The sequence below is a fragment of the Staurois parvus genome, unplaced genomic scaffold (assembly GCF_062004578.1).
Source record: "Staurois parvus isolate SC_StPar_1 unplaced genomic scaffold, SC_StPar_1.0 ptg000159l, whole genome shotgun sequence".
Classification (NCBI taxonomy): Eukaryota; Metazoa; Chordata; class Amphibia; order Anura; family Ranidae; genus Staurois; species Staurois parvus.
Window position 1 is genome coordinate 3561284 of NW_028317955.1, and position 12214 is coordinate 3573497.

At 41.1% G+C, this 12214-nt stretch overlaps 1 protein-coding gene across 1 annotated transcript in view; it reads left to right on the plus strand.

Moving 5' to 3' along the window:
- The window catches only part of OVCH2 (ovochymase 2), a 102734-nt gene that overhangs the window by 23951 nt on the left and 66569 nt on the right, over positions 1 to 12214 (plus strand). Inside the window, exons 7-10 of the mRNA XM_089675920.1 lie at positions 226 to 421; positions 5198 to 5288; positions 9176 to 9309; positions 10559 to 10699. Of these exons, the coding sequence (XP_089532046.1) occupies positions 226 to 421; positions 5198 to 5288; positions 9176 to 9309; positions 10559 to 10699 (562 nt within the window). The remainder of the gene's footprint in view (positions 1 to 225; positions 422 to 5197; positions 5289 to 9175; positions 9310 to 10558; positions 10700 to 12214) is intronic.

Genomic DNA, 12214 nt, shown 5'->3' on the forward strand with positions numbered 1-12214 from the left:
GCTGCAGGACCGGATGCAAAAGACTGGGACTGATGTAAGGCACTATGGAGGATCTCACCAAACATCATCTCCACACTTGGCAGATCTTTTGACAGCCAACTGTTGGTGAATCTTTATCCTAGGTCTATCATTCAGACATTAGTGTAATTTCAAGTGAGGCATATAAAGGTGTCTAGCTAATCAGGTATTTATAAATGTTTACAGTATTTTTATGGTTTTTTTTAGGGTGACTCTGGTGGACCATTCCTCTGCCCTCGAAGTCATGGGAGGTGGGTTCTGGTTGGTGTCACTTCATGGGGCATGGGATGTGCACGCAAATGGTCCAACAATATGATACAGCCTGCAGAGAAGAGAGGGTCACCAGGGATCTTCACAGATATTCAAAAACTGATTGATTGGGTAAATCAAAACCTCAGCCAAGGTAAATACAATACCATTTTTGTATGCCTATACGTGAGTACTTGCCTAGCATAGCATGTGAATATCTCAAATTTACCATGTACAGCAAACAGGCAAAGGCCCAGAGTCAGCTGACTGCCCTATGTTAGAGATTGTAATTTGATCCTCTAATATTTATCACTGTTCAGTTTGCACACATAGCTGAATTCTTGTATAGAGTATCAATTAGAGAGAGAGACACTCAGCAAGTGAGAATCTACTGCTGGGTTGTCTTATTGGAAACCTCCATTTTTTTTGTTCAATCTCAATTTATTAAATGGCCGTAATGTGGCCCTTTGCTTGCCTCTATCCGTCCTTTGGGACACTTCCATCCACAACTGAGACCAATGTGGTACCATTCCTCCCACTGATATCAACAATGGGGCACTTTTTCTCTCCCACTGATACCAAAAATAAGGCACTATTCCTCCAACTGATACCAACAATTGGGTACTGTTTCTCCTACTAAATCACACTGACACTAGGGCATTTTCTACTCCCACTATTAATGAAGTAAAGAAAGCGGGAGATGGAGACCCATGTTGAGGTCTCCTATTCCTTGCTAATAGGATTTACTGGTGCCACACCCCTTACAGATAAGACACTGCAAATTATATCCCTAACTAAAAAACTAATGGGGGTTTGAAGGTACTATACCACAAAATTGATATAGTCAAATGTTGTGACAATTACCACTTTATTGATAAATTAAACCACAATTGTAGTGATGAAAAAAAGCATATATACACATACATTACTCCTAAAAAGCATAAAATGTTTATAACAAACATAATTGACAAACAAAATTACAAAGTCTGGCCTTTGAGAGCATAAATATCATAACTGGCATAATCATTCCAAGTTGATAGTTTGTATTTCCAACGCGTTTCACAGGACGCAGCCTGCTTCTTCAGGGAGACAAAGTATATAATTCTGAAATTGCACAAAATGGGCCAAAAAATAATAAACAGACATAAGTATATAGTGTCACGATCGCAGCGTCAGACCCCAGACCTTCTCACCAAACTTGTGACCGAAGGGCTAACCGATCTACAACCGCGATGTGACGTGCGTAACAATGCCACACCCAGCTGCACCCTGTGCAACGATTTTCCAGCTTATGGATACCGATCGATGTGCCAGTAGCCTGAATCAATTGTTACTGGGTCAAGTTAATTACACAATTAACCCCTTCACACTTCCACCACCTCCTTTTTGATCAGAGAAAGAGGAAACTCGGCGTTCAGCTATAACACTATAGAAATAGTTCAACACTTTCAGAAAGAGAGATTTATTGCTAAAAGGGTCAAACAGGTGCAATAAAAATATTTACAGAGAAGATGTAACTAAGATATATATATATATATATATATATATATATATATATATATATAGATAGATAGATATCTATTTATCTATCTATATATATATATATATATCTTAGTTACATCTTCTCTGTAAATATTTTTATTGCACCTGTTTGACCCTTTTATATATATACAGAGCATAACAGCACAGCAAAGAGATAACAGAGAGAGGTTAAAGGGTTAAGGTACTTGCCATTAAGCCTTGGGTGTAAGCAGATCACGTTTCTGAGCAGAAGGGTGCTTTTTGATCTCTCTATGTTACGATGGTAAAGATTGGAGAATTCTTCAACTTAACTTACTCTTAGGCTGGACAGCCTGTTTTAAAGTTTCCCAGCAGGGGGTGGTTCTGAAGTAAAAGACCAATCCCCTGTTTAGGGAGGGATCGTCAGGCGGAACCCTAAACTGGAACCAACATCTTTCATAATTCATATTCTGGTCTATAACTTCCCATCTGCACAAGCGACAGTCCACCCGCGGGTATATTATTACGCCGACAAGTCTGAGGATTATTTAGATATGAATTATGAAATGATATATTGCACGGTTCATGAGTTCTATGTTTCGTCTTCCCTGATGGTCCGAGATAAGCGAGTGACCCATCAAACTGTTCGCCTGCTCCTTGGCCATCTGACGAGGTGTCTGGTTTTTATGTAAGTCTTTCATATTCCAAGATATGAGACATAGTGGAAAAATCGATTTGAGAAGTGTTCATCTAATTCTGTCACCTACACTGAGCTAGGTTATTAGCTCAGAGTCCCTTTCAACTCTTGGGAAGGTTCTGTTATCCTTTTTACATAAACAGTACACACACACACTGGCCAGATGTCTCCTCTCAGTGAGAGGGAGGGGAAGGGGAAGGAGAATGAGGGAATAACATGGCTACTCTTAACAAAATGGCAGAATGCGTCAGTCTCTGGCGCGCACGTTTGCGACATATAGCATATTGGAATCATAAAAAAATAAAACTAACATAGACTCCGTTAGCATTTACCCATTGGTAACATCAGTGACTCTGTGCAAGGCCAATGAAAAAACACGAGCATTAGGTCCAAACACAATTGGAAGAGGTCCCTCAATCAAGAGTGTCGATGTCCGCCAGCTAGATAAAGTTACCAATCTATAGTAGGAAGCTGAAAAATCATCAAAAAATCAAGATGTTTAAAGTGTCTCAGGGCATTACCTAGGGGTGTAGTTTTCTACTCCCACTGGCCACAGTCCGGCCCCTTTAAGAGACCGCAGTGCGGTGCACAACTAAACTAATTGAACTGAAAAAGTTCACGTGAACACAGTCCAGGGATCCACAGCCTCCATCCTGAGTGAAAGGAAAACATTAGTACGGAGTGACATGTGGGGGAGAAAAATAAATATACAAAATTAAAAAGTGCCATGGCAATTGGATTGGCTAGGCCTTTCAGCCTGGTAACACAAATTGCCCCAGTCTCAACCAAAAGACCTCAGTGAGGCGTGGTGCAGAAAAAAGCATCACTGCCTACAGTAGTGTAGTTTCACCCAGCGTAGTCTCAAATCCATAGTGCTGCCCAGCACCCCTAGGCCACCACACCCGGGGGGCGCTTGACACCACAGATCCTCTGCCTTCTCAGCCCCTGACCATACAAGGTAGCACAGTCAAACCAGGAGGCACTGGGCCATTTTGGTTTCTCCACTATGAAATTACTCCCATGCCACCTTACCCAGTGAGTACCCCGTTTTCTTCCTCACAGAAACGTTCCTTGGGACCCTTATCAGTACAGATATTAGACTTGATCTTAGCCAAAAGGCCAAGAAGCAGAAACCTCAAAATACTTAAGCCCAGTGCCAATGAAGTATACTGTATTAACGTTTATCCATAACCAAAACAAGCATATGTGCAAAAGCCAACTTTTTTCTAGCTCAGTATGAAGATTCTACTAGATAGCACTTGTGTGTAAAATTTCTGTGTATGTCAGGGTAGGAAAAAAACATATTCAGTACATCTCTGCAGTACATCCATATTGCCCAATGTTTTGTTTCTTTACGGGCCTGTGATGACAGGCTTTTGTTCCCATACACATTTTTGGGAATGCAAAACCCTCTTGAAATAAGTTAGAAGATCAATTGCGGGCCAAATGCACTTGACAGTGAATTCTGAATGATCTTATAAGCCTCTGAAACTGATGTCAACCTGATGACGTGGACACAGGCCCTACAAATTCTGCAAGTATTCAAAAATATCTGAGGATCCTGCCAAAATTCAAGTGTGCTCCTTGCCTTCTCTTTTTTTTGTATTTCTGAAATCCTAAAAGAAGTGATGTCAGGCAGCCCAGCCTGAGTTTTCTCCTGCTGGACTACAGAACCCTCCTCCTCAGGACTGACAACACTGCTTAGGATGTCAGTGCAGCAGAGACACTATGTAGTTAGCTCACTGGATTTCTGGCAGATTATCTGGTAATTTTCTTTACTTGTTGCACTTATTAAAGTGACGAAATATGGTTAAATGTGCATGTATTGCAAGAATGCACGTACATTTATTTACCCAGACATTCACTATGAAACAGCAGGCCATCACCCAGTAACATTTATTATCTAGGAGACAAAGATTACTTTCATTTGCTTTATACCTAGGGGTCTGTTCATAAAAAAAATTTGCTGTAAAATGTCACAAATTTGCACATCTTACATAGGTACATAGTTAATCTGGTTGAAAAACTACACAAGTCCAGTTCAACCAACAGAGAAAAAAAAAAGAGACATCCACACAAACAGAAAACCTCCATATACACAATCCTATACCCACAGTTGATACAGAGGAAGGCAAAAAAAAACCCAATAAAAATCTGTGATGAATAATCTCTGTAATTTGTTGAATGTTTATTTCCTCAGTCAGGAAAAGACTGCATTATGGCCAGTAAATGGAGTGGATGAACATAGGATGTAAACATACTGTATTAGGCACATTACAGGGATTACATGCAAAGTGAACGAATGCTGTGACAATTGTAAAGTGACTTTTCTATATGTAGACCCTAGTGTATGGAACAATGTAACACTTATGCTTCTCCCTGTGCATCTTTTATCATAATATTATCGTTTTTGTTGGTGTTGCTGTTTTTATTATTGCATACTGTATGTATCTAGTTAGTTTGAAAAAAATATGTATGCCTAAAACTGTTATTAGTATTTACCATTGTATGTGTTTTAAGGGCTTTAGATACCTGGAAATGAGTCTGTTGGTGCTCTTTTTACTTTACCTTCACTGCCAATCGAAACACTCCTATATAACTTTTTTTTTTTCTGCCATTAATTAGAAAGTTCAAACTCAAGCACAACTCTAGGTAAGTGCGCACCGCAGTTTAATGACTTAACAACCTCCACAGAACTTTCATTGGCTAAGTCTTCTGTCTTGTCACCCACAGCAAGCTGCAGTGCGAAAGACCAGCTCCTGAAGGGAACTAAGGGGACTTTAAAAATGCCCAATCCCCCCAGTAAATATTATTCAAATAATCAGTAAGTATGTTTTTCCTAAGTAAAGAGAAATTATTAGAAAATTGTATGCTAGGAAGATACTCGGATAATTAGTTATATAGAACAGTTGACATTAAATGCTATCTTTACATTCCAGGAAGTGGAAAAAAGAATATTACAAAGGAAAGGAAGGGAGACAAGAAAGCAAAGGGAAAGGAAATGAAGGAGGGAGAAAGGGGGGAGGAAAGAAAGGGAGATGAAAAAGGTAAGGAATCAAGAGAGTATTAATAGCAATCGCAGCCCACGTGGTTGCTATAAGGCCTGGGGTAGGAGGGGGCCCCATTAGGACTGTTAAGTTTCCAGTCCAAAAAAAAGGCTAAAGTCAGACTTTAGGATCACCCCACAGATCCTCTGTGCAGTAAACGTTAGTCAAATACAGTCTTAAAATCCCAGAGTTTCTTCTTAGCTAAAACTCTATAGGATATCAGATATTGTAGGGAAGCTCACCATGCCCAGATGTAGGCTCTGGCCCTTTTACCTCCTTTCCCCACAACTCCCTGGTTTCCTGGACATGCCCAGAGAAGATAAGACTTTCTGCTTCCCTCCCTCAGCAGCTCAGAGAGGATATACCTGATGAGGGAGGAGTAGCTGGACAAGTGAGCAGCAGTCAGGTGAGAGGCCCTCCACTATCAAAACTAGTGTGTGCATGCAGCCAGGCCAGAGCCTGATAGCTCACAGCTTCTCCAAAAGATCCAAATACTGTGGAGAGCTTCTCCTCAATTTCTAATAGAATGCTGCTGTTCCAGTGGAGTGTCCCCCCACCCCTGTGTTCTTAAAGCGGAGCACCACCCAAAAGGGGAAGTTCTGCTTTAACCCGCTCCCCCTTTGTCACCCGCTCCCCGTTAAGGATTGGCACCTTTGTATAATTCTGTTTTGTATTATTCTGCCATGTATGCATGTTCTTTACCATCCTTACCCTGTTTTGCATTATCAATTCTATCTTTACATTTGTTTGGTAAACTGCAAGTTACAGTCACTTTCTCTGTGATCATTCAACTGATTACTCATCTTTTTTACAATATCATTATAGTTATTATTGCTATTACAACTATAACATGTATCCACAACACTTTGGCTACAGTATAATTTACAGACTATGCTGACCGTTCTACTGTTGCTTGTCCTTGATTTACTGTAGACATACTTTACGATCACATATTGTCACTGCTAGCTGCTACTTAGAGCAGGGGCCTCATAATTCATAGTTGCACCCTTGGAAAAAAGGGAAAGGGACAGAAAAAAGAAAGAAAGTCAGCTTGCACTTCTAATATTGACTTCTTCCCATTGCACGTTCTTGTATATTTGGGCAAGCACAGAAACAGCTATTTTTGCCAACAAAAGGTTGGAATATCAATTCATCTATTTAGACAATTATATATAAAATAAAGGTAGTACAGTAGGGCATAGATTTACCTAAACACAGTAGACTTCTTTGCTCAAACAGATATTACTTCTTCTGAATACAGAACAAACATTTATTTAATTTTCTTAAAGAGCCCAGAGTCCAGCCTTTTATGCACATACAATACCTTAAAAAGAGGGACTTCTCTTAACCCCCGAAATTCATTAGTTGTTTTTTAGCATTTATTTCTTTTTTATACTTTTTCCCTCTGTCTTCACTTGGTGATCTGACCAATAACACAACTCCCGTATTGGAGTGCCTCCACTCTAGACAAACGAGCACAGTGGACGTCTTTCAACAGCAGCATTGTTGATCTGGGAGAGGGGAGTGTTAGATGTACTAGCAGATTTAGATACAGTTACAAATTGAAGCCCACCTCCAGCTCACACTGCAGTTACACAAAGAGACACAGCAGCAGTTTTTTTGTTTTTGCTAGAATAAATAAAAGCTGATCATTGTAAGCACCCCTGTCAGTGGAAGATGGATTGTCTCCACACCCTTAACTGATATATTGAAAAGCTATAGCCTTATTGGCCAGATCACCAGGTGAAAATTAAAGAAAGAACGCCTAAAAAGGAAAACGAATGCAGCCATCTCATCTATGAATTAGTACGCTGCTGTGACGGGCGCGCGGCATCAGACCCTCAGCCCTTCTCACCAACTCGTGACCGAAGGACTAGCCAATCTAAAACCACGCTGTCACATGCATAACAATGCCATGCTCAGTTGCACCCTGCACAAAGATTTTTCCAGCTCACTGGACCACAATCTATGTGCCACAGCCTGAGAGCGATTGTTACTGGGTCAGGTTAATTACGCAATTAACCCTTCACACTGCCACCACCACCTTTTTTTGTACAGAGGAGGAGGAAACTCACCAATCTTAGCAGTAACACTATGATGTTTGAATAAGGGTCTGCATACACACTGTTACCGCAGGCAGATGTATGCAGAAGTTTAAAACACACAGTAGCGCTCTTCAGAGACAGGGATTCTTAGTTTGCATTAAAGAGCTTTAGAAACAGTTCAACACTTTTCAGACATTAGGATTTATTACTAAAAAGGTCAAAATGGTGAAATAAAAATATTTACAGAAAAAGATGTAGCCAATATATATATATAAATACAGAGAGCAATAACACAGCAGAGAGATAACAGAAAGAAGTTTAGAGAGGTAGAATACTTGCCAGAGTACTTGGTTTAAGAAGATTCAAGTGTCCTGAGCAAAAGGGTACCGTTTCTCCCAAAGTTGGTTTCTAATGTAAACGGGAGAAATCTCTTCATCTTACTTCTCCAGGCCTGACAGCCTATTTTGTATTTCCCCAGCAGGGGTGTCTCTGAAGCCAAGGGCCAATCGCCTCATTTGGGGAGGGGGGTTTAGGCGGAGACCCAAGCTAGGACCAAAATCCCAAGTTATAACATGGTCAATAACCTTCCATAGGTACATGTAGCATCCTATCCACTGTTAGGATAATATGCAGTATGATATTCTGAATGTCCAGACATCAGATATGACATATCTGGCTGTGACGGTTACGGAGATATTGCTTTCTGCTCTTGGGTAGACGTAATCTAGGGGTGTTAGGTATCAGGTGACTTGTATTAAAATGACCTCTCTGAATACATGTTTTGTTTTATTGAATGTATTTCTTACGACAAGTTATGAAAGTGTATAAAAAAAAATGGTTTCCCAAATGAGATGTATGTTTTACTGCTATTTCGGAATGCTTTCAAGTCCAGTGACTGGCGGGTTTATAGCTTTACGAGCAGATCAGAACAAAAGTGGGACAGACACCAAGGGGCCAGCGAATTGGGTTTACAACTATGAAGGGTATCCAGCTGTGTCCAATGTACTCCTGAACTCAGCACACACCAGACCACATGCCATTCAACAAGAAGGGAGGGGGGCTGATTTGGAGTGAGGATGACACAAGATGGATGATCTTTAGCAAAATGGATGTTCGCGTCCATATTTGTACGTACAATTGCTACAGCTGCAATATAATAAATGTTTGTTTTTGGGTTTATTATGACTTAAAATGACTTTTACTTTGGAATCCAAGGTCTGATGGTGTGAACCCTTCATTATTTTCTTCACCTTAGGACCTGTCCTGGGGTACATTCCTAAAAGAAAGTTTCCTTATTCCTCTCCCCCAACCTCCTGAGCTGAAGTAGCCCAGTCTCCTCCACCAACATTTTATAGTTTCTGAACCTGTCCATCCTCTGGCCCAAAGACATATATGGGATCCTGCTGTGCATACCTGGACTTCGGGTGAAGAAGCTAGCAAGAAGGATGTAAACACTATGGTTGACATTGGTAATGAGAACTCAATAGGTATAGAACTTTTGGAAGGGTGGATGGGCTACTTCATCCCCAGGGCACAGGGGCAAATAAGAAAATAAACTTTGTTCAGACATTTCTCACCTTTTATTGTGTCTGTGTTCTGAGCACTACTTTTCATCCTAGGAAGTGTACATGGACAATATTGGTTCCTGAAAGAAAGCACATTTTGATCTCTTTCGATCGTTTTGACCTGGAATTTGATTACACTTGTGACATGGATTATCTGTCTGTGTATTTTGAAAAAGGATATTTATTTGGTAAGTATTTTCTGGTATGTTTACAACCAGTGATTAGAAATATAAAATTTAAAAATTTAGATTTTTCAGGATGGCAAATATGGCTTTGTAGCACTTTTCTTATTTCTAATAGAGAACACTACAAACATTCTGTAAAAATACACCTTTTATACGGCTCATTACAGCCGTTTCCCATGCTACTCTGCATGTGAAGGAAACTGCTACAGCAATGTACCCTGCTGTGTTCCCCGTGCCCCGTTTTCTGCTGTGTGCCCCATGCCTCTTTTTCTGCTGTGTGCCCAATGCCCTGTTTTCTGCTGTGTGCCCCATGGTGTGTCCTGCGGTGTGCCCTGTGATCTGTCCCGTGCCCTGTGATGTGCCCGACTGTGTTCCCCGCGATGTGCCCTGCAGTGTTCCCAATGATGTGCTCTGTGCCCTGCTGTGTGCCCCATGATGTGCCCTGCAATGTGCCCCATGATGTGCTCTGTGCCCTAGTGTGTGCCCCATACCCTGCTTTGTGCCCTGCAGTGTGCTCTATGATGTGCCCTGTGCCCTGCAGTGTGCCCCATGCCCTGTTGTGTGCCATGTGACCTGCCCTACTGTGTGCCCAATGATCCGCCCTGCTGTGTGCCCCATGATGTGCTTCTGCAGTGTTCCCCATGATTCACCATGCTGTGCCCAGCTGTGTGCCCTATATGCCCTGCTGTGTTCCCTGTAATATGTCCTGCTGTGCCCCATAACATGCTGTGCTATTCCCGAAGCTGTGCCCTCCTGTGTACCCCATGATGTGCTCTACTGTGTTTTCTCAATAAAATAAAGCATGGGGGCATGGATGGATGGGTGCTTTTGCTTTAAATATTAAAAATCACTTAAACAGTGTTTGTGATGCTCAGATATAGTTTACTTCCATTTTAAAGAAGAATTCCAGGTCCTGTGCAGCTGCTTGGCAGGAGACCCAGAAGCAAGTGGAAATCGCTGTAGTTGCTGTACCTACTACAGTGATTTCCAGCTTCCAGGTCCAAGTTTGGAACATACATACAGTACTTACATTAGTCCAAACTAACTGTAAAAATATCCATACCTGAAATTCATCTTTAAAGATGAGCTAAAAAATTAATGAACAAAAATCATTACACTTTTCCTTTCAAATGTAAAAGCAATTTCTTTTCTTTTTTAAAAGCAATTTCTTCACTATCCAAACTTCTTGACAACACCATCCACTTACTTTATCTAATAGATTTGTTTTCTTAAAGTTCCATTTTCATTCTAGGGAAATTCTGTGGAAGTGATCGTCCTCGGCCTTTACTTATCAAAAAAAATAAAGTCAACCTGAAATTCATCTCTGATTTTCAAGAATGCAGGACTGGATTTGTGCTGTCCTACCTGGCGGTAGAACCAGAAGAATATTCAGGTGATTCTGCTTCAAACATTGCTGTGTATGCAATAAGTTGTTTTTTTAATTCCGGCCTATATTATGTTATTTTCAAATATGGCCAATTTTCAAGAATTTTAACCATCCAAGAAAAAAAAGAAGACGCTCTCCACCATAAAAGCCTGATGTGACGATTTATTGGTATTGTCTGGTACAGAGTTTGTTCCACCTGCAGTCTCTTAACGGGTGTCAGTCTGTAAAGAGTTTAATCGTAGAGTCAGTATACCGGTAGCACCGTATAGTACCTCTGCAATTTTTAAACCCGACCATTTTCAAAAATGGCCAGTGTATGCTTTATATGTACAGTGGATATAAAAAGTTTACACACCCTTATTAAAATGTCATGTTTCTGTGATGTAAAAAAATGAGACAAAGATAAATAATTTCGGAACATTTTCCACCTTAAATATGACCTTTAAAGTCTACTACGAAGTTGAACAACAAACTGAAATCTTTTAGGTGGAGGGAAGTAAAAATAAAAAACTAAACTAATATGGTTGCATAAGTGTGCACACCCTTAAACTAATAGTTTGAACCTTTTGATTTTATTACACTCAGTCTTTTTGGGCATGAGTCTATCAGCATGGCACATCTTGACTTGGCAACATTTGCCCGCTCTTCCTTGCAAAAACACTCCAAATCTGTCAGGTTGCGAGGGCATCTCCTGTGTACAGCCCTCTTCAGATCACCCCACAGATTTTCAGTCTGATTCAGTTCTGGGCTCTGGGTGGGCCATTCCAAAACTTTAATCTCTTCTGGTGAAGCCATTCGTTTGTTGATTTGGATGTATGCTTTGGGTCGTTATCATGCTGAAAGATGACGCTCCTCTTCATGTTCAGCTTTCTAGCAGAAGCCTGAAGGTTTTGTGGCAATATTGACTGGTATTTGGAACTGTTCATAATTCCCTCTACCTTGACTAAGGCCCCAGTTCCAGCTGAAGAAAAACAACTTCAAAGCATGATACTGCCACCACCATGCTTCATTGTGGGTATGGTGTTCTCTGGTGATGTGCAGTGTTGTTTTTGCGCCAAACATATCTTTTGGAATTATGGCCAAAAAGGTCAACCTTGGTTTCATCAGACCTTAACACATTTTCCCACATGTTTTTGGGAGACTTCAGATGTGTTTTTGCAAAATGTAGCCAGGCGTGGATGTTTTTCTTCATTAGAAAAGGCTTCTGTCTTGCCAGTCTACCCCATAGCCCAGACCAGGGGTGGACTGACAACTCATGGGGCCCCCGGGCAATAGGGGATCATGGGGCCTCTGCGTCCTCGCCCACACTCAAACCACATCCAAAAAAGCCTGTGAAAGGTACCAGGAGCATCTCATGGGGCCCCCTACTGACCCCGGGCCCTTGGGCATTGCTTGAGTTCCCAAATAGTCTGTCCGCCCCTGGCCCAGACATATGAAGAATGGGAGATTATTGTCACATGTACCACACAGTCAGTACTGGCCAGATATTCCTGCAGCTCCTTTAATGTTGCTGTAGGTCTC